This window comes from Eleutherodactylus coqui, chromosome 1, assembly GCF_035609145.1.
Source record: "Eleutherodactylus coqui strain aEleCoq1 chromosome 1, aEleCoq1.hap1, whole genome shotgun sequence".
Lineage (NCBI taxonomy): Eukaryota > Metazoa > Chordata > Amphibia > Anura > Eleutherodactylidae > Eleutherodactylus > Eleutherodactylus coqui.
In genome coordinates, this window is record NC_089837.1 from 226,835,008 (window position 1) to 226,854,523 (window position 19,516).

General features: G+C 39.4%; 1 protein-coding gene across 1 annotated transcript in view; it reads right to left on the reverse strand.

The window, feature by feature from the left end:
• Positions 1–369: 369 nt before the first annotated feature.
• Positions 370–19,516, reverse strand: part of PEX7 (peroxisomal biogenesis factor 7) — a 145,681-nt gene continuing 126,534 nt past the window's right edge. The window contains exon 10 of the mRNA XM_066606118.1: positions 370–2,076. Within this exon, the coding sequence (XP_066462215.1) occupies positions 2,008–2,076 (69 nt within the window). The 3' untranslated portion in view covers positions 370–2,007. The remainder of the gene's footprint in view (positions 2,077–19,516) is intronic.

Genomic DNA, 19,516 nt, shown 5'->3' on the forward strand with positions numbered 1-19,516 from the left:
ATTGTCATAACTATTCAACGTGGGATTCAGGGCTCCTGGAAAGCTGGATGACAAGTAATGAGATCACCATTACATTTAGGGTGCATTCCCACGAACGTATATCGGCTCGGTTTTCACGTATACATTGTCCTCGTGTGCAAGGGGGGGGGGGGGATGGAAGAGCCAGGAGCAGGAACTGAGCTCCCGCCCCCTCTCTGCCTCCTCTGCACTATTTGCAATGGGGAGAGGTGGAACGGGGAGCGGGGCTAATTATCGGAACTTAGCCCTGCCCCGTTCCACCTCCTTTCATTGCAAATAGTGCAGAGGGGCGTAGAGGAGGCAGAGAGGGGGCGGGAGCTCAGTTCCTGCTCCTGGCTCTTCCATCCTCCCTCCCTGCAGATGAGGACGAAATATATCGGCTCGGCGTGAAAACCGAGCCGATATACGTTTGTGGGAATGCAGCCTTATACTCAGCTTTCCTGGATCCTGAATGACAGGTTGACCTAGTGGTATACACTTCATTCCGAGGTGGTACTACTGCTGTTTATTTCTCCTATAATACCTCCCTCACTGCCTGGTCTGGGGAGTTCAAAATATTTTTCTCTTATTTTCCTCCTCTAGAACCCAGGTGCATCTTATCATCAGGTGCGTCTTATAAAGCGAAAAATACGATAGGTTGTGATATGGGAGTTTACAGTCTCTAATAAAAAAAAGGTTATAACAACAGTGTTACACGACGTTATTGTTTGTTCTTCAACTAAAACTTTTTGTTTCCACATTAAGTCTGGATTCACACAGGGTGGATTTACTGCGGTTTTGCTGCGGATTGACGTTGCATATCCGCACTGCGGCAAAACCGCTGCGTTTGCAGTGCAATGCAGCACAAATTAGTTTTGCCAAAAAGCTGTTCTGACAGTGCGGATTTTTTCTGCACAGCCGCAGTGCGGAAATGCAACTGCGGCGCGGTTTTCAAAGATGCAGCATGTCCATTCCACTGTCTTTTCCGCAGCGCTTTTTTGTCCGTAGACCTCTATGGACGCAGCAAAATCCGCACCAAAATATGTGGCAAAATGCGGAAAAAACAGCTTGCGGATTTTTCCATACAAAAATCCGCAGCAAAATCCGCAAGCCCAAATGAACCTTTGAAGCGGTTTTGCCGCAGAAGCAGTTCTTCTGCGGCAAAACCGCAACGGACAAACCGTGGCAAATCCGCCCTCAGTGAACCCAGCCTTAGAAATGAAGGTAAACATGAAAATTATACTTATGCTCAATGGTCAGGGGAAAAGGATCTAATTTGCATGGACATTGTGAATTTCAGTATTCAGCTTCAGGATACCACACTTTCAAGTCCAATGAACTATATTAGTGCTAATTATTATTAAACTGACTATTACAGCCAAAAATTTGGACATGTGTGTTAGATGTCTATGGACCCTACTGTCAGTACCCCCACCGATCACTAGCCTGGGGCAACCTGAGTATAAGTTGTTTCTGGGGAAGTTTTTCAATTAAATGGTCAACACATTTTCAGATTTGTGCCTATATGGTAGTCATTGTCATAACTAGCAAAAGTGCAAATCCCTTCATTTACCAAAAATGATGAAAAATCTCTCTACAGTGCTGGACACTGGGGGTCTTTCTAATTTGTGGTCTATAGCCTGTTGTCAAGTGAAGTTCTTCTGTAGTAACAGAGATAACAAGATGGATAACTGGCAAAAATTAAAAGTGTGTAAGGTAGTAAATTAACTCTTGCTTTCCTAACACAAACACTTTGCAGCAGAGAGAAAATGGCTTACATACAATTCACAAACGTTTGTTAAGATTCTCAGACCTTTTACTTGAACAAGCATTTTAATATAAAGTAATATTTTCTTACAAAATATCTACCTTTTTATCTATCACACATTTCTCTAGATCAATAATCATAGATTAACGAATCAGAAGTAGAAAATAGAATAAGCGCAGAAATAAGGTCACATTTGAATAATTAGTCACTGAGAAATGTTCTTCTTTGTAGATAAATGAATATCACTGAGGTATTGATAGGGAAGATGGGGCATATACTTTAACAGTTTCATCCCATGCACAGTCCGCTACCTGCAAAATAAAAAGAAAAGACCTTCTTAAATACAAGGCAACATGTAAGAATAAATCAACAGCCTTCTCCCAAGGTTAACCTTATAGAAATTATATCTAATTTTAAAAGTATAAATGTTTTTAACCTCAGTTCATTGAACACTCCGTGCAAGCTGACGTCATTACGCTGACGCCGTAACTCCGCCCACAACATGGCGGCGGCCGTGAGCATTGCAATGACTGCCAACTGTAAGTCACCTCTTTTTACTATATTAATGACTGTATATTGTATGTTTGTATGCTTGATAAAGACCCTTTATAGGGTCGAAACGTGTTGCAATTAAACTTCACCTTATGGTGTAGAAAAAGATATATCTTATCTATCCTTCATGCCGTGAAGCGCTATATTGGATATTTTTTCATTTTGATCGTCGTTGATGCAGCTGTGTGAAGGTTTGTTTTGTTTGTGGGATAACCTGTAGTATCTTTGGGTACCATTGTGAGGGTACAAAAGGACCTTTTGATAGTTTTTTATTAGAAGACAAAAAAAAATTCAGTTTTGGTGTTATTTTTTTTCCGCTGAAATTGTGCAGGATAAATAACGTGTTATTTTAATCCGACACATTTATTTCTGAAGTGCAGGCAATGATCGGCTGTCTAGTAGCGCCTCTTTACAGACAGTGTGGTACTGAATGAGTTGCTCTTTTGGACACCAGGTGAGAATGGCTTGTTTTATTTTTCTGGTACAGTGTGTATTGTACAGGACCCTATCCTCACACAAAGTGTGAGGATAGTCCAGCCGCTATTTCTGCTTTTAGCTGTAAGGACTAGTTTATCTATATATGTTTTCTGCTTAGTTTTCTTTAATCTTCATTTTGTACTGCTTTTAGTTGACATTTCGGAAGCTTCTAAACCAATTACTAGCTAACTATAGAATTATGGTATCAACATACAATAGTCACCCTGGAACCAATATTGAATATTGTGGTAACACTGCAGTCCAAGGTGAAGTTATTTTACTCTGTAGTATTCCTTTTTCTGTGTTCAGCTGTAACTAGTTCTAGTAGCGTATGACTGTGTATATCTCAAACAATGTTTTCAAAAATATAAACGCTACATACTACTTTTTTCCCAGACACTGGTCACTGAACTTGACATTAAATAGACAGTGTCAGAGTCAACTCTGAAAATTTATAATTTAGAGAATGGTTTCCTACTGAATGCTGATGAGGGAGAGAAAATCAGCATAGCACGTGTAGTGATGCATACGATAGTAAGCACGTTAAGCTAGCCACTTCACAAAGAATGCCAACTTTATTCCTATAAATGAAACATGAAGAAAATCAACCATAACATTTAACAAACTTCAAGTCCTTACTTGGAAATATCAGCCAATAGCATTGCAAGAAGAAAGGAAACTTAGTATGGCTTATCTCGTTATCCAGATCTTTTTACACTTGTATTAGGTGACAAGCATGTGTAACGGCATTTTTAAATGTCTGTGGGTTGCAAAACTGATTTGCTATTGTTAAATTGGACAGAAATATTCTATGTATTTTCCTTCCTACGGCATTGGTATTTTAGAATAAACTTGAAAGCTGGAATTTTATTAACGATTTGGCTTGAATTTTGACAAGAGGGTTAGAGAAGCTACTCTTTAGCAAGAGCATTGTGATGTAGTATATTATTGTTCTAGAAGTAGGACAAAGAAATAAGGTAGACTTTGGTAATAGAGGGGTGCATGCGGTCATCCACAATACTCAGGAGGGTCGAAAGCTCTTAAACAATATTCACTGGGTTTTACATAGCTAAAATGGGTTGTTGCCTTTAGACACATTAGCTGGCAGTAAGATGATCATGGATCATGGTACAGTAAAACTTATATCTTAACTTTATTCTAGGATTCAATACTATTACAACGATCCTATGCTTATAGATTTTTTTCTATGTTTCACTAGTTTTGAAAAATTAAAAACCATTTTATTACTCTCTCTCTTTCTCTCTCTCTCTCTCTCTCTCTCTCTCTCTCTCTCTCTCTCTCTATATATATATATATACATATACACACATAATCATAATTTTCTTTGTTGTCATGTTCTGAGCCCCATGACTTTATTTTTACATCTATGGGCTCATTTTTTATAGGATGAGTTGTATTTTTTAATCACTACTATTTTTGGGTACATATGACTTTTCGGTTACTTTTTATTGGGAGGTGGGCTATATGGAGCGGCATTATATTTGATACTTGCTTTGGGATGGACCCAAAGAAGTTATCATCAGTTTCTGAGTAGTCTAGATTGCAGGATCCGATAGTTTTCAAGCGTTTTTTTCACTTTTTTTTTTAACCCTGAATGCACCAATCTCTGCACTAACTAGAAAAAAGGAGAATACCAGGCAGCTGCCTCTTGAAGCAGAAGAGGTCTTCTGAGTGTATGTAACCAAACTGTTCCAACTGAAAGTCAACACTTCCTGTGTTGGTGCAGAAGTCCTTCTCTACCAAAAGAGTTCCAAACGGGAAAAAAGGAACCTGTGGATGATTTTCTAAAGCTTTCTCCTCTGCTGAGAGGAATTATTCCACCGGTAACGGGGAGCTCTCGGTGATCAAGTTAGCTATCAAGGAGTGGCGGCATCTGCAGGAGGATGCTACTCATCCAGTTAATATCTACACGGTCTACAAAAATGTTCTCAAAAAATTGCAGATTAAAGTAATAAGCAGATAACCAATACAAAGAAGTCCTTAAAAATGAGAAAAGGGGAGTCTCCTGAACTTTATGCCAAGAAGCAGTAACCTTTTTGGAATTCCATATAAACCCCATTAAAGAGGAACACTCTATTAGCATTAATAACAGGGAGCATGCTGCTGGCTTTATCAATAATAGCTCGCACGATAGGTACACTCTGCTATCAGTAATAATAAAAATGTAGCACAAGTTAGTTTGCCCTTTTATATTTTGGAAATGGTTACAAAACTTGGAAGAAAAAAAAATGTATTTTACGAGTGTAAACCCTGGAGCCTTTCCCTGCCCACCATTCCATCTTCTGTGCAGCAGCTGCAGTTTCCTTTATAACAAAGTAGAATGCTCACTGTTTAATATGGTTGCCTGCCACACAGTTACACTCTTTGTCACAGGTGACGTTCCTTACCCAAGAGGGGAAAGTGTTCATTGGTTAATGCAGGCTTGTCTCACACAAACATGACCTGTAAACGGTCTGTGTTTAAAAACCAAGAAAACCTCTTTAAACAGCAGGGAAAAGAAAGGAGCAGACAGGTAAAAATCTTAAAATTACACATGGTACATGGATTTAAAAGTTAGCGGTTAGTAAAAAGTTTGTATTTGCAACCTAACAAGGCGTTTCGAAACCTGTCAACATTTATAAGACAGGGGATCTGTAAATAAGGGCATCTAGAAAAGCTACATCAGGCTACAACATATGTGTATTATGATAGAGTAACAATTTTACTCCAATTATCACTGTAAAATAATCCATATCACAGTCCCAGAACCCAGTGGTTATTAGCATCTCTGCATTGATAAAGGCACAGCCCATTTTCTTCTCCAGCAGGTCCAGTGCAGCTTTGAGGCACATGTCTAGCTTGTGTTCTCGGCTCTTGGTGGTCTTCAGTGTATTCCTGTAGCTTGGAGGCAAAGGTCATCAGAAGGGAGTATAAAACGACAAGTAGTGCAGCGAGTGTTTGGTGGTGGGGGAATAAGTGAGACAACTTTGTAATAGGGAAGATCTGAGAAATCTTTAGAACGTCCAGGACAGTCACATGAAGCAGGTGCTGGCGCCTGGTGTCATACAGCAGCAGCACTGGACTACTTACTCATTATTAAAGTAGACTATATTAACAGGAGAAGAATGGAACAGTACTCTGATGACAATCAGTGTGAGACTCCATGCATGGCATCATGAAGTCCCTGCCACGTTGGCTCTGAGAAAGGACTTCAGTTCAAAATCGAGCTGGATCCTGGACTGTGGGGAGGATACAGGAACACAGCTGACTGCACAACCAGTCAATCAGTTGTGTTTCAATGATCTAAACAAGACCAACTACTAGAATAAAGAAGAGGTGATCTGAGTGACTGAGTAGCACAACTTACTGATTTTTAGAGAGTACTTGCACTTTTACTTCGGAGCGCTCCTGTTCTGACGGTTGTTTTTGGCTCCTTCTGGCAGCTGGAGACGGACCCATATAGCGTTATGTAAGGCTGTCTTGAGCTGTCAGAAGCTGCTCTGAAGTGATAGTGTAGGTACTCCTTAACTATTGAGCTACAGTTGCAGTCCAAAGGAATGCACCGAGTTGTAGTTAATCTTGTGGACTGCAGTCTTCAGTTGATTTAAAATCTATCTTTGCACTACAAAGTGTCTCTTTGCAGCCCAGGTCTTATTTTACAGTCAGCCATACATGATCTAGTCATTTAATGGTTTGTTTGAACAAAAAGTACATTTCTTGATGTTGCCTGCATGCTTTTATACCTTGTGTGGCAAGCACATATCAGACTCATTAGATATAGGCAGTAACAAGCAGGTACGCAGGTTCAAAGTGCCACTGTGGTAATGTAACTTTCTATGGACAGAACACATAAAAGAGAACAGACCCTATGTCCTCTCTAAACTTACATCGATAGTAATACGTAATTAACAGTCTTGCTCATAACACGCTAATCACTGATACAGTGATTATTTACCATGTAATACATCAAGACTACACAAGCAGAATTGTGCAAAAAGTGTGTACATGGCAAATGGTTGTGTGTACAAAAGTTTTAAACTCAACAGCAAATCATAATTTAATTTCTAAGCTACGGTTGAGTTTTGAAGCATATTTTGTAATTCATTCATAGTTTTGCTGTAAAGATGTTTCACTAACAGAACATGGGCAGTTGCCTTGAGCTAAATTAGTCCATGCATACGTTAATGGTTGACTTTATGACATCCAGTGAACTGGAGGCAAATCATGGCATTCCTGCCTCATGGTGGTTTGATGACACTACCATATGGGCAAAATTGCCTAGTCGCCTAAAAAAAAAAAAATCTCATAATGGAGAAAGAGAAAAAAAAATGTTGTAATAGTTGAAGGGGAAAAGTGCATCAAATGATACTAACAGCAGCGTAGTACAGAAAATGGATTTAAGACTATTGTTTATATTCATTGATGTTATAGGATGGTAGTCAAACAACTACTCGTATCTCATCTTAGAAGACTGATGACGGTAGTGAAGTGAAGGTGCTGCTCTTATTTTTGTAAGAGTATTTAATATTACTGTGAAAGCAGTGACTCTTGCACTTAAATCCACAGCATTACTATGCAAAAAGGACATGGCTGTTATACTCGAAGATTTGAGTATTACTAGGGCAAAGTTAACAGTAGCAGCTAACATCACAAAAGAAGAAAGATACCGAATATGAAAAAATTCTTATTCAAGTAAAGGGTAAAGCAAAAAGAAAGTATTTGACCAGAGCTTAATCTATTACTAAAGTACTGAGTTACAGTAAAACGTACCGTACATAGAAAGTTGAAGATATTAAGAACATGTAACAGTAACACTCAAAACCTGTTGTTATCATTGGTGCCCATACCCTATTGCACAGGAAATGTGGTATTACATTGTAACCATACGTTGCCGTATTGAATTTGTAACAGCAGCTCTTAGCAGAGGCGGCTGTGACAAGCTTTCCAGCATGTTGTATAGGTAACAGTTCTCAAATGGTTTAAAGTAACCTTTTCTGGAAAGCACACTTTTTTGAAGCTCATCCAAGAAATGTGGACTTCTCTTTGTACTGACACAGCCATCAGGTCACACATCAAATCTAGTCAGTTGCCAACCTGAATTTTTTGTTTTGGGGGACAACGTATCCAAAAAACATGGACAGCAAACACTTTTTATGGAGACATTGGAAAATAATGGGTTCATAACTAAAGCCATAATAAACTGCCCAAATATCACCAGCCTCAAAAAATTCACAAATCCATCTAATCGTTTTCACAGACTTTGAAAAAAGTCTCCAGTTGTTAGGAACAGTCCTGCAATTTCTGGACAGTGGGCAATCACGAATCTAGTGCGTTTGAGTTACTCGACAGGTGTTACTCGACAGGAGTATACCTGTACACCCTTGAAAGGAATCTGTCAACTTCTATGAACCCCATAGACTAAAGTTATGGTTTCATAGGAGCCAAAGCTCTGAATCCAGGAATGTGACTCTTAGGTGTATTTACATGGGTGGATGTGATATCAGTCTAAGAAACACAGACAGATATCGCATTTGTAAACCTGTGATATTTTCTATGAGTGTGAATACATAAAAGAATCATGCAAGAAAAAGCATCACATTTCTGCACACGCCCATTTCACGCATGTGAAAATCACTTTTTTCCAATAATAAAAATAGAAATCGAACTGCACTCACCGCCTGGAAATGCATTTCTTTTTTGGCCTCCCATAGTAGTTAATGGGCAATTTTTGAACAGAATTACCCCTATATAGGACAGACTGTGATTTTTCCATCTTACAGCATCATGTAAATTACACCTATTTAAAGTAACAGGTTCTTCTCCTGTGTGATTTCTGTGCATCTTGCAATGCACAGACATTGCACGTGAAAATAGTCTGTATAAATATACCCTTATACCTGACCTGACTTTCTTGCCATTCTACCACTGTTCACTTGCAAAGCTGCCACTGCATGCGTCCCTTGGAATACATAATGTCAGGACAAATGGTGAGTTCGACTTACCGTATATACTCGAGTATTAGCCGACCCGAGTATAAGCCGAGTCAATAAGTTTTACCACAAAAAACTGGTAAAAGTTGACTCGAGTATAAGGCCTCCTTCCCACGAACGGATTTCCACCGCGTAATTCGCGGCAGAAATCTGCTGCGTTGCAAGAAGCTATTAGGTTCTCTTGAACCTAATAGCTCAGGGCTCACGGTGCGAAATTCCGCACCGTGAAATCTCCCGTCCTCACCTACGGCATGGTCTATTTTTGCCGCGGGTGTACGCGCGGACGGCTTCCATTGCAGTCGATGAAAGCCGTCCGTTCACGCTATCTTCCGCTGTAGCACAGCGGAAGATAGCGTGAAAACGCTTCCCCGTCACATGACGCGGCCGGCCGTGTCATGTGACATGGCCGGCGTGTCACATGACGCTGCGGTGCGTCACACCAAAGCGTCATGCGGGAGCGAGGACGCCGGATCTGCAGGTAAGTTTGGGGGTCTCTGGGGGGCGCCGTGACGGGCTCCGCCGCGGAAGTCCGCAGCGGAGCCCATCACGGCCGTGTGCAGCCGGCCTAAGTCTAGCTATACTCGAGTATATACTAGGTAAAGAAAAAATGCAATACTCACCTCTCAGCCGGCGTCTGTGCCCCCGGCACGATGGTCTCCCTGGCGGTACGGCAAGCTGCTTGAGAATTCTCCCCACTGTCATCTCCCTGTTCAGCTTTGAATTCCTCCGCCGTCAGCGCTGTGTAAGTAAGCTTTGTAATTGGATCGAGCGCCAGCCAATCACAGCCGGTGCTCGATAAACCATTCACAGCCATTCAGCAATGTCAGGCTGGGAGGTGAGTATTGCAGGGTTTTTTTTGTTGTTTCTTTTTTTTTACCTCACTCTAGTATAAGCCGAGGCGGGCTTTTTTAGCACTAAAAAAAGGGATGAAAAACTAGGCTTATACTCGAGAATATATGGTATTTTATATTTATTCACCACCCTTAACAAGGGTCCATAACTTCTTTAATTGTCTCTTCCCATGGGTAAGGGTGCTTTTAGATGAGCCGATTATTACCATCGATGGATTATTACGTCATCACTAACTCATTTGCTCTCGTGCAACCTGTTTAGACACGCACATACATTGTTGGCTCATTCAAATGAGAAATGTTCATGTCATTAATATTCGCTGTATAAGCGAATTAAGGCCCATTTACACGGAGCAATGATCGCTCAAAAATCTCTAAAAATTGATCGTTTGAATGATAATCTTTGCGTCTAAACACGCGGCCATCGTGCACTGCTAGTTGATCGTTAAATTCAAGCCAGCCTAAAAATTATTGTGTGGTCTCTATCAGGACCACACACTGAGTTATCCACGGGTAGTCTTGTTTCAGCTATTTAACCCGTCAGAGAGCAGAGGAGCTGAATGCAGATAAGAGCCCTCTAGCTATTAACTGCATTCAGCTAAAGGATCATTTGCATGCTAATAAGCTATTAAGTAGTTTGTGTATTGAGAGGTGATTCACCAAATCTCAGATCAAAAACCGGACAACACTGGGCATTCCCAGAATAGATGCAGTATTGTACCTAGCTCTTCTCCACATCTCCAACACTAAGGGTAAACGGAAGGGAACATAGTGTGCAGGCGTAAGGGTGAATAATTTTTTTGAATGATAATTATTCTGTTCCGTCTAAAAGCCCCTTTACTGTAGAGCTAGCAGGCTGCCTTAATGTAATTATCTCTTTAATAGAAAAGAACGTGATATGATCCTGTGTGAATTACAGTGAAGGCAAGAGTAAAAGTTCTCAGACATTTTTACTTTATAAGCCATTCCCTTAAGAGTCAGTAAAGATAACTGCAAATGCCTACCACTTCTGAAAACGTGCATAGCCAACAACCTTGAACATACAGAGGTACACTTATATATGATGGATTTGCCCTCAATCTAAGTTAATGTTTTTGAATTTAATGTCAAAGCATTTAATAATACTCTGACATTAAAGCAGTCAGACTCATCTTTTTAAAGTCGTCACAAATCCCCTTAACTTGACAGGTGTGGACTCTATGCTGTTGAAGGTATAGCCTATAACTCCCATTTTCTACAATACAGCCCATTTACTTATCAATCTTTTTGATTAGTGTACCGATGGTCAACTGGCAGCCATGAGCCTGATGTGTAGCCTTGGCTCTAGAATAATGATCGGACAGAAGCATGACCTGACAACTCTGCTTTCTCCTATGTTAAAAGGACTTTGTGGCATCTTACCATCTTGAAAGCCTAGATGTATGTGTGAATATTTATGCATATGTTTATGCTTATGCATGTATAACTACACAAGCTTGTTTGCGGTCTGTGTACCTTCCAAATAGTTTGTAAAAAATAAATATCAGAATATCTGTTTTTAGAAGGTTTTATTTTATTAGCTTGTATTTTATGTGTGGAATATTTTACATGCTAACTGCAGTATCTTAGGAAGGTTAACAAGAGTAGGGCATTAAGTGCATATGTAGTAGAAATGATCATTAATTAGTGTAAAATGTCTATTGATTTGTATAAACTAGATGTATTACACAGCTGTAGTGATTTGACTCTGTAGTGTGCTATAACAGTAGTCCAATGTAAAGTTCCAGTGCAGCCTCACTAGGGTTAAATTGCATTGTTATACAGCAAGACTGAAAGTATATCTATTTTGGGTGTATCCCCAGCCCTTCCCCCCTTTCAACTTCTGAGACAAAGAAGCTGGTCTTTGCCTTACCACATGTTGAGGAGACAAAGGCGGGCTTGCACACGGGGCCTAAGAGAGGCGTGGGGAAGGGAGGGGATTCTATATGGCTCAATGAATGAATATATATATATATATATATATATATATATATATGTTACTGATGTCATATGTTATACACCTATAAAGAGCAGCTATTATGTGTTTTAATAAAAGAAGCCCTAGAATTGTTTTCCATGCAGAACTCTGTAAGCTTTACACTGGACACGTGTCTCAGTCTGAGTTCTTATACGCGCACATGTCAGAGTTTCGCAATTAGAAGGCTACAGAATACCCCAGAACCTGCTGGAGAAATTGGTGTCCAGATCACATAAACTTTTGTACAATACTAAAAACAAGTATTATATCCTTTTCTATGATAAACTGCTCAAATATGGCTAGAGTACTGAACATATATAAGATGTTATGCTAGTGTAAAATAAATAAATTGTGTGAAAATCAGAGAGCAATGTGGAATGCAGGAATTAACAGAGTAAATGTCAATATTTTGGCGGTTATATTCAATGTTCATTTTTAAGGGCTCATTCACATCGGAGGTGCTCTTCAGAACCTCCGTCGCTGATTTCTACTAAAAAACAGGACGAAATAGCGCAGCAAGTTGCGCTATCTCATCCTATATATTCCGTCAAAGTAACGGACTGCTGGCTAGAAAATCGAAGTGACGCCATTACAGTCAATAGCCTGTTTGGTGCCGTCATAAGAAAGATCCGTTTGGCCAGGGGGTGCCATTTGCCTATTTCCTGAATGGAGCAGGAAAACAGAACCCCCAAATGGTGATGTAAATGAGCCTTAGTATACTCTCTTTAAAGCATTTACTTAAATGATACCTTGTTGCGCCGTTTTCCGACAGCACAGTACCATGCAACAGCAAGTTACGGCTGTGGTCATGTAACTAGATATCACTATGGATACCATGTCACTTCTTTTGAATTCAGTGGAGGACTAGAGGTTTTTGGTGGAGGCTATTCCTGCAAGATGTCATAAGGAAAAAACAATAACTTCTTGAATTCAGCAATTTTATCCAAAGCAATTGCCAGTACACAATTTCAGGTACTAAGCGATTTCACACAGTGTGTTAAAGTAAAATATATATATATATATATATATATATATATACACACACACATACATACATACATACATACACACACACATATATATATATATATATATATATATATATATATATATATATATACACATACTCACACACATATATATATACATACAGTATGTGTGTATATATATATATTTTTTTTAAATCTATTTATATGAAAATAAAAAATACAAAGAAAGTTGATAAATATATGAAGCTCTGTCACGTAAGAAAACATGCAAAAATCACATGTAAAGTTACAACCTAACCATTTAAAAGGCATGTAAGGAATTCTGGTGCTTCATGTCCAAAATAACAGTGGAATTGAGGGGGTTAATATAATAGGTATAAATAAGAGCTTTCTGTAATGAGCTGGGGTAGTTTAATGTTGACATTATTTATTGCATATCTTATATCATTTATATCTATAGATCATACTTGCTCAAAAACGGTCATTCTCTTCTCCCTGTGTGCTACTATATCACACTAGATATCAGTCTGATATGTTCTCATAAACAATTTTACATGTAGTAATCTTGTCATCAGTAGATACATACATCAATTTATTTCCAATCTCTTTCCTGACAAGCAATGTGTGGAGCTGCCATAGAAGCAACCTGGGAATCATCAATCTACATCCTCCCTGACTTCACATAATGGATCTGCTCTATTCTAGCACTTCATTCATAGACATTAATGATAACAGCAGTAATATGAAGTCCAAGAATACACTGGCTGACAAAAGAGAACCCCACATTTGGATTCACAAGTTGCAAGTACTAATCACTGCTCCTCATTATATGCAGTGTAATGGGATTCAACTCTTAGCAACACTAATGTTTTGCTAGCAGTACTATTAACAGCCCCCTTCTGCTGAATTGGATAGGTTACTGTGTCTTTCCCCAAATAATAAAACTTGCTGTGCTTCTGAATGTGCAGTTTTCCATACAACCACCTAATTATTTCACATGTTAGAGCAGTTGTTTCTGCTTTCGAGTTCCTCTTCCTAATGTAAATGGGGTCAGGAAATATGCAGAATGAGCTCAGTCACCCAACCGGTATTCACAGACTTCCGTGTCTCTAGGTCTGTCAGTATTGTGCATGTTATGCTCGTAGTCATGTTTTTATGCCCTGCTGGTCACTTTTCCAAGGTTGCTTATTTAACTAAAGTAATTAGAAACTACACCAAATGATTATGTAAAACAAGAGGTAATAAATCCCCTTCATTTGGTATGAAGATTTTAGACCGATGTTTCAAGAAAGATGCGTCTAATGTATAAAACATTTGGTACATCTTGGGCAGGCCTTACGTGTAAAAAGAAATCTACACCAACTGGAAATTAGGGTAGATTTCTGTTTAATTTACATCAGTTTCTGTTGAAAAGGATACTATGATCCTAAAATCTGTCAGGATGGAGTGGCCACACACCCTTCCTGATAGGCTAAACCCATTTTCTTTAAACTGGAGTCAGCAGACATAAGGCTAAAAAAAAATTACAAGTGCTTGCACCAAAGTTTGCAATTTTTATATTCAACTATTAGAATGAAAATTACCCCCCCCCCCCCAAAAAAAAGTTTGCCCTTCAGAAGCTTCTCCAGACTCACTTTGTAGTCCCCAATCTACTAAGTAAATTAAATCCCCCTGAAATATACTGCAATATTTTAAAAAGAAATGTCACATGGGAGAAAGAACAATGTATTCAGAGCAAGTCTTCGATTGTGTGTCTGGCCTTAGACCATATACAGTAGACAGTTGGAGGATCCTAGAAATTTCAGGATTTCAGCCAAAGGCTAGATTGAGCTAATAGGAAACCTAGAAAAACTCCTTCTGTATTTTAACAGTCATCATCTTAGGCTATCACTCGTGGCCAAGCATTATTACCCTCAAAGTATGGGGTCTTTGCGGTTGGTCCGCAGGTGACTATAGAGACCTATTCTTGATCCGCAGGCTCTTTCACAGTAGGGACATCAGTTTCCAAGTGGAAGATGGTCCCGACAAGGGTTGGCTTAACGTGCTTTCCTCTTGATACGTTTCACCCTTTTGCCCTCCATTCGAGTCTCTTCGCTTTTCACAGCACTGTTGGTAATGGCTGACCAGTGATTTTCTGATTACCAGGTACTGTACTGTATTTATCATGTGAATGTATGTTACTGCAGATTTCTTTCATCTGGTGCAATCATATTTAAGGAAATGATGATGACTGCTAAAGATTAAATGACTAGTATCGATTATTGCTCACAAACTATCTCTTGCTTTCAGCTTCATATACAGTATGCACCTTATAGAGATGAGCGATCGTTTCTAAAGATTCGGGGGCGGGGAGGAACGGAGGGGAGATCTCTCCCTCTCTCCCCCCCCGCAACTCACCTGTGACCGGCGCCGGCCCACGAATCTTTAGAGACGAGCGGGGAGATACTCGGCTAAGGCACTACTCGCTCGAGTAATGTGCCTTAGCGAGTATACTCGCTCATCTCTAGCACCTTATATGCAGTTTTTACACAAAGTCCATATTTTAATTTATTTGCATGCCACTGCTTTTTGTACTTCTATTTCACAGATGTGTAAGCTATCGTAATTGGTGGCCAACAAGAGATAGGATTCTGATTGTATTTACCCGTGAAGGGGAACACCTTTGCATTATGTGGTCTAGCCATTCCTCCATCCTTGAACATAGAATAAAAGGAGTATTTTCTTTGCGAACACCAATAAGCTAGTTGTCTGACATTTCAATAAGAGTTTATGGAAAGGGAGATATCAAAAGTCAAGCGCACTATTCTCCACATATACATTAGTTTTCCTTTATGAAAACGACCAAGTTCTCAACGAAGAAAATGTTCCAGTTCAGTCTGTAGTAAAAATTCAATGTGATAAGAAAGAAAAAGGCTTCATCTCCTTCTGAATTTTCATATTAATGGAATGATGCATTCACTTATATATACATTTTACTTTGTCAAGAGAATGTTTCGAAGAATGAGTGAAGGGTGACAGAGAATGAATGTGGTCAGAAACGTCCATTGTTCCCTTCCAATATGATTTATATACAGTAGCACTCATTCTTAAGTCCACATTCACAAAAACGCAAGCATTTAAACATTTTCAGCACTTTTCGTTTCAGACATTGCCTCTCAATACATAATCCACACACATATGCTGACTAAAATGAAGGAATTTGCATGATAAAAAAATGTTGGCATAATATTGAGTATGTGTGAATCATGAAGCTTCAGTCATATAAACAAATGGTAGATTAAATTAATCTATTTCTCTTTCTTGCTTTGATTGTACTGAATAATACTCTGTAATTGTGCAGCAGATCATTGAATGTATACCTTCAAAAATACTCGATAAATCTGCTTTTTATGTAGATTTTCTTTATCTTGGAAGTAAAGAGTACCTTCTGCTCACTGCATTTGATATTAAATCACATCCTCATATTAAATTAGTTCAACACTAAAACTGTTATGAGCAAAAGTTGGGTCATCGTCATTCTACAATATCTCCTACAAATATTAATGGCATCCTGTCATATCAACATCAAGCTTACAGATGTGTCCACCCTAATCTCGGTTTGAATTTCATTAAAAGGGGTTTTTTAAGTCCTTTTTTTTTTTTTTTTTTTTTTATTGTGATGACCATGCCCATCCCGGAGAACCGCATCTCCACTCCCTTAGTCAATCTGGGAAAGAGATATCACAGGCTACTGCAGCCAATCACAGACATCAGCAGTGAGTACAGGCTATTACTTCTGGGCATGGCCAGCATGCTAAAAGAAAAAAAAATATGCAGAAAATTCTTTTAGGGATGTCAATTAAATTATACAAAACCATACATTCTCTCAACATCCAGTAACAAAAGACTTGTACCCCCCAGGTCCTATACAACCCCAAGTCATTAGAGCGCCCCATGAAGTAGCCACCGCCCTGTCATCACAGACCCCCCCTCCCCATGTACTATAAACATCTGCTAGTCACCACAGTCCCACAATTTACAATACCCCCCCCCCCCAGTCCGCACAGCACCCTCCTAGTAGTGAGTACCATCAATATTATTCTTCTTTGTTGCGAACCCTATATTATACTTCAACACCCTTGGGTGTCCCTGGACGTTGACTAGCGCTCTCCACTGTGGATGTCATTGTGCACCGGGGAGAACTGTACAGTGAGATTTGTGGAAGACTTTCTTGGATATTAGGTATGCCATGTACTATTTCTGGGGTTGTCACTGCCATACCAAGTGAGTTTTACTTACCCTTTTATTTTTGCTCTATATTTATCTACTTTTGCAGCAAAGCTCATTTTTTAATGTACTTTGTCTGCCCGATTTACTGTACACACTTGCCCAGTCATCACAGCCCTCCATAAACTATAAACACATGTCCACTCATATACTACATACACCCTCCTGTGTACTATATACCTCCACATGCTATACATTACTCCAGTCATAACAGCTCCCCATGTATTATTCACACACCCAAGCATCACAGCCTCTCCCATGTACAACACACCCCAAGTCCTCACAGCTGCCATGTAATACACGCCTCAAGGTCATCACAGTATCAATGTTCTATACACACTCTACAATCATCACAGCCCCATGTACTATACACAACCAAGTCATCACATCCCCACAACTTGTACTATGCACCCTCCTAATCATTATAGCTCTCCCCCAAGAACTATACAGCCCCCAAAATAATCACAGGCCACCCCATGAACTTACTATACAGCTCCCAGTCACCACAGCCCCACCATGTACTATAAAGTCCTCTCAATAATCAAAAGCCCCCCCTCCCCCCATGTACTATATTGATCTCCAGTCATCACAGGCCACCCTTATGTACTATAGGTTCCCCAATTATAACCTGTAATTTAAGAAACTAATCTACCATTTAACCCCATCCCATTTCTTTCTCCCCAACTCTTCAACTGTTGCCATTGACATGCCAAAAAAAGTATATTGGAATTGACAACTCACCAGATAGTTTATATTATTTGAAGGGTCTTCAATTTAATTCTAGCAGGTTTCTTATTCCACAATTAATTCCTAAATATCGTATGAATTGTCAAAAAGACCCGTGATGCAATCCCAGTATATAAAGGAGCTGTGGCATCAAAACCATTTTTAATAAGATTTCCCCTGCGAATAATAGACAAGGGGGGGGGGGGGGGCGATTCCAAACCTTGACCTCATCTTCAAAGTTTTGTATCAATAGAAGCAAATTGGCAGAAATGGAGTCTTGGGACTTAGAAGATGACAGAACTCCCAAATATGTGAATTCCCTCACCATTGGTAGTTGCACATGTTCAAATGAAAAATCCACCGGCAAGGGATCCAAAGGTAGAACTACAGATTTCCTCCAATTGATAGTAAGACCCGATATCTTACCAAATATTTTTTTTAAAAATTGACATAATGGGACCCATAGAATTACTCACATCTCCCGTATACAACAGCAGATCATCTGCATATGAGACACGTTCCTCAATTTTGCCATACTGCAATCTGATATCAGGCATTTGCTTATCAAACTAGCCAGGGGCTAAAGCAAAAAGGAGAGGGGACAGAGGCATCCCTGCCTTGTTCCCCTCTCAAACACCATCCGCCCAGAGATACTACCATTTACCCACACTCTTGCCCCTGGCAAGGAGTTTAACCCATGTCAAAAATTTCCAACTAAAACCCATCCTATAAAGCCCATAAATGATTTCCCTTCATGCTGTAAAAAACTTTGGCAACATCGAGTGAAAAAATATCCCGCCTCCACTGACCGCCTGGAGAGTAAAATACAACCTCCGTAGGGTTATAGTGATTGATTTGTTCAGCATAAAGCAAAATTGATGTTCATGTATTAAATGAGTCATAACCAAAAACAATCTGTTCACAAGTACCTTTGCCAAAACTTTCACATCAGTGGTCAATAAAGATATTGGATGATAAGAATATGAAGAGACGAATCCTTTCCCGGGTTAAGAATGAAGACAATTATAGCATCTCTCATTAATGGTGGGAGTAGACCTCGCTGCTGTGATTTCAGGGTCTGAGATTTTAACCCCTCCGCTAAAAAAAATTGCCATCTTCTAAATTTGTATGCACCATATGTTGATCAGTGCTCCTGAAACTCTGTTCACTGTGGTCAAGTACGTATGCTTGATTCCTGCTGGTCTAGCTGTTCTTCCTTTCTGTGTAATAAAACTATGTATCCTCTTCCCTGTCTGCACTGCTCGGTTGTGTGATAGGCACAGCCAAACAAGTGCCGCTGAAATGGCTCAACACAACTAATTTAACAATTGTTTTTTCCAAACATAACAAAAAAATGCCACTTTTAATGACTACTGCAGTCTTAGAATTATTTAACCCCTTCATGACAAGCATATTTAGTACTTAGAAGCTGTCAACAATTGCCCAGTGTTGAAACAAACCGTCTCTGTTGTGCAAACATGTCACCACAGAAGGTTCAATGGCGCCGTGAAGCTAATGCAGCTTACTTGATACATCAACAAGCTAGGATTTCACCTCAGCCACCAGCTGAAGTTCATAAACCTTGTACGGAAAAATTTTGACCAACTCCTATGCCTTCCACTATATTAACCCCTTAGTGACAAGGCCTGTTTGCACCTTAGTGACAGAGCCAAATTTTTAAAATCTGACATGTCACTTCAACATGGAATAGCTCTGCAAAGGTTTTGCATATCCAAGTAATTCTGACATTGTTTTTTTGCCACATATTGTACTTTATTTAGGTCGTAAAAATAGGCCGATAGAATTTGTGAATATTTATTAAAAGTGCCAAAAATTGGAAAATTTTGGGAAAAAATGTATTTTTTTTCACATTTTCAACTGTATCATCTCAAATATGTGCAAAC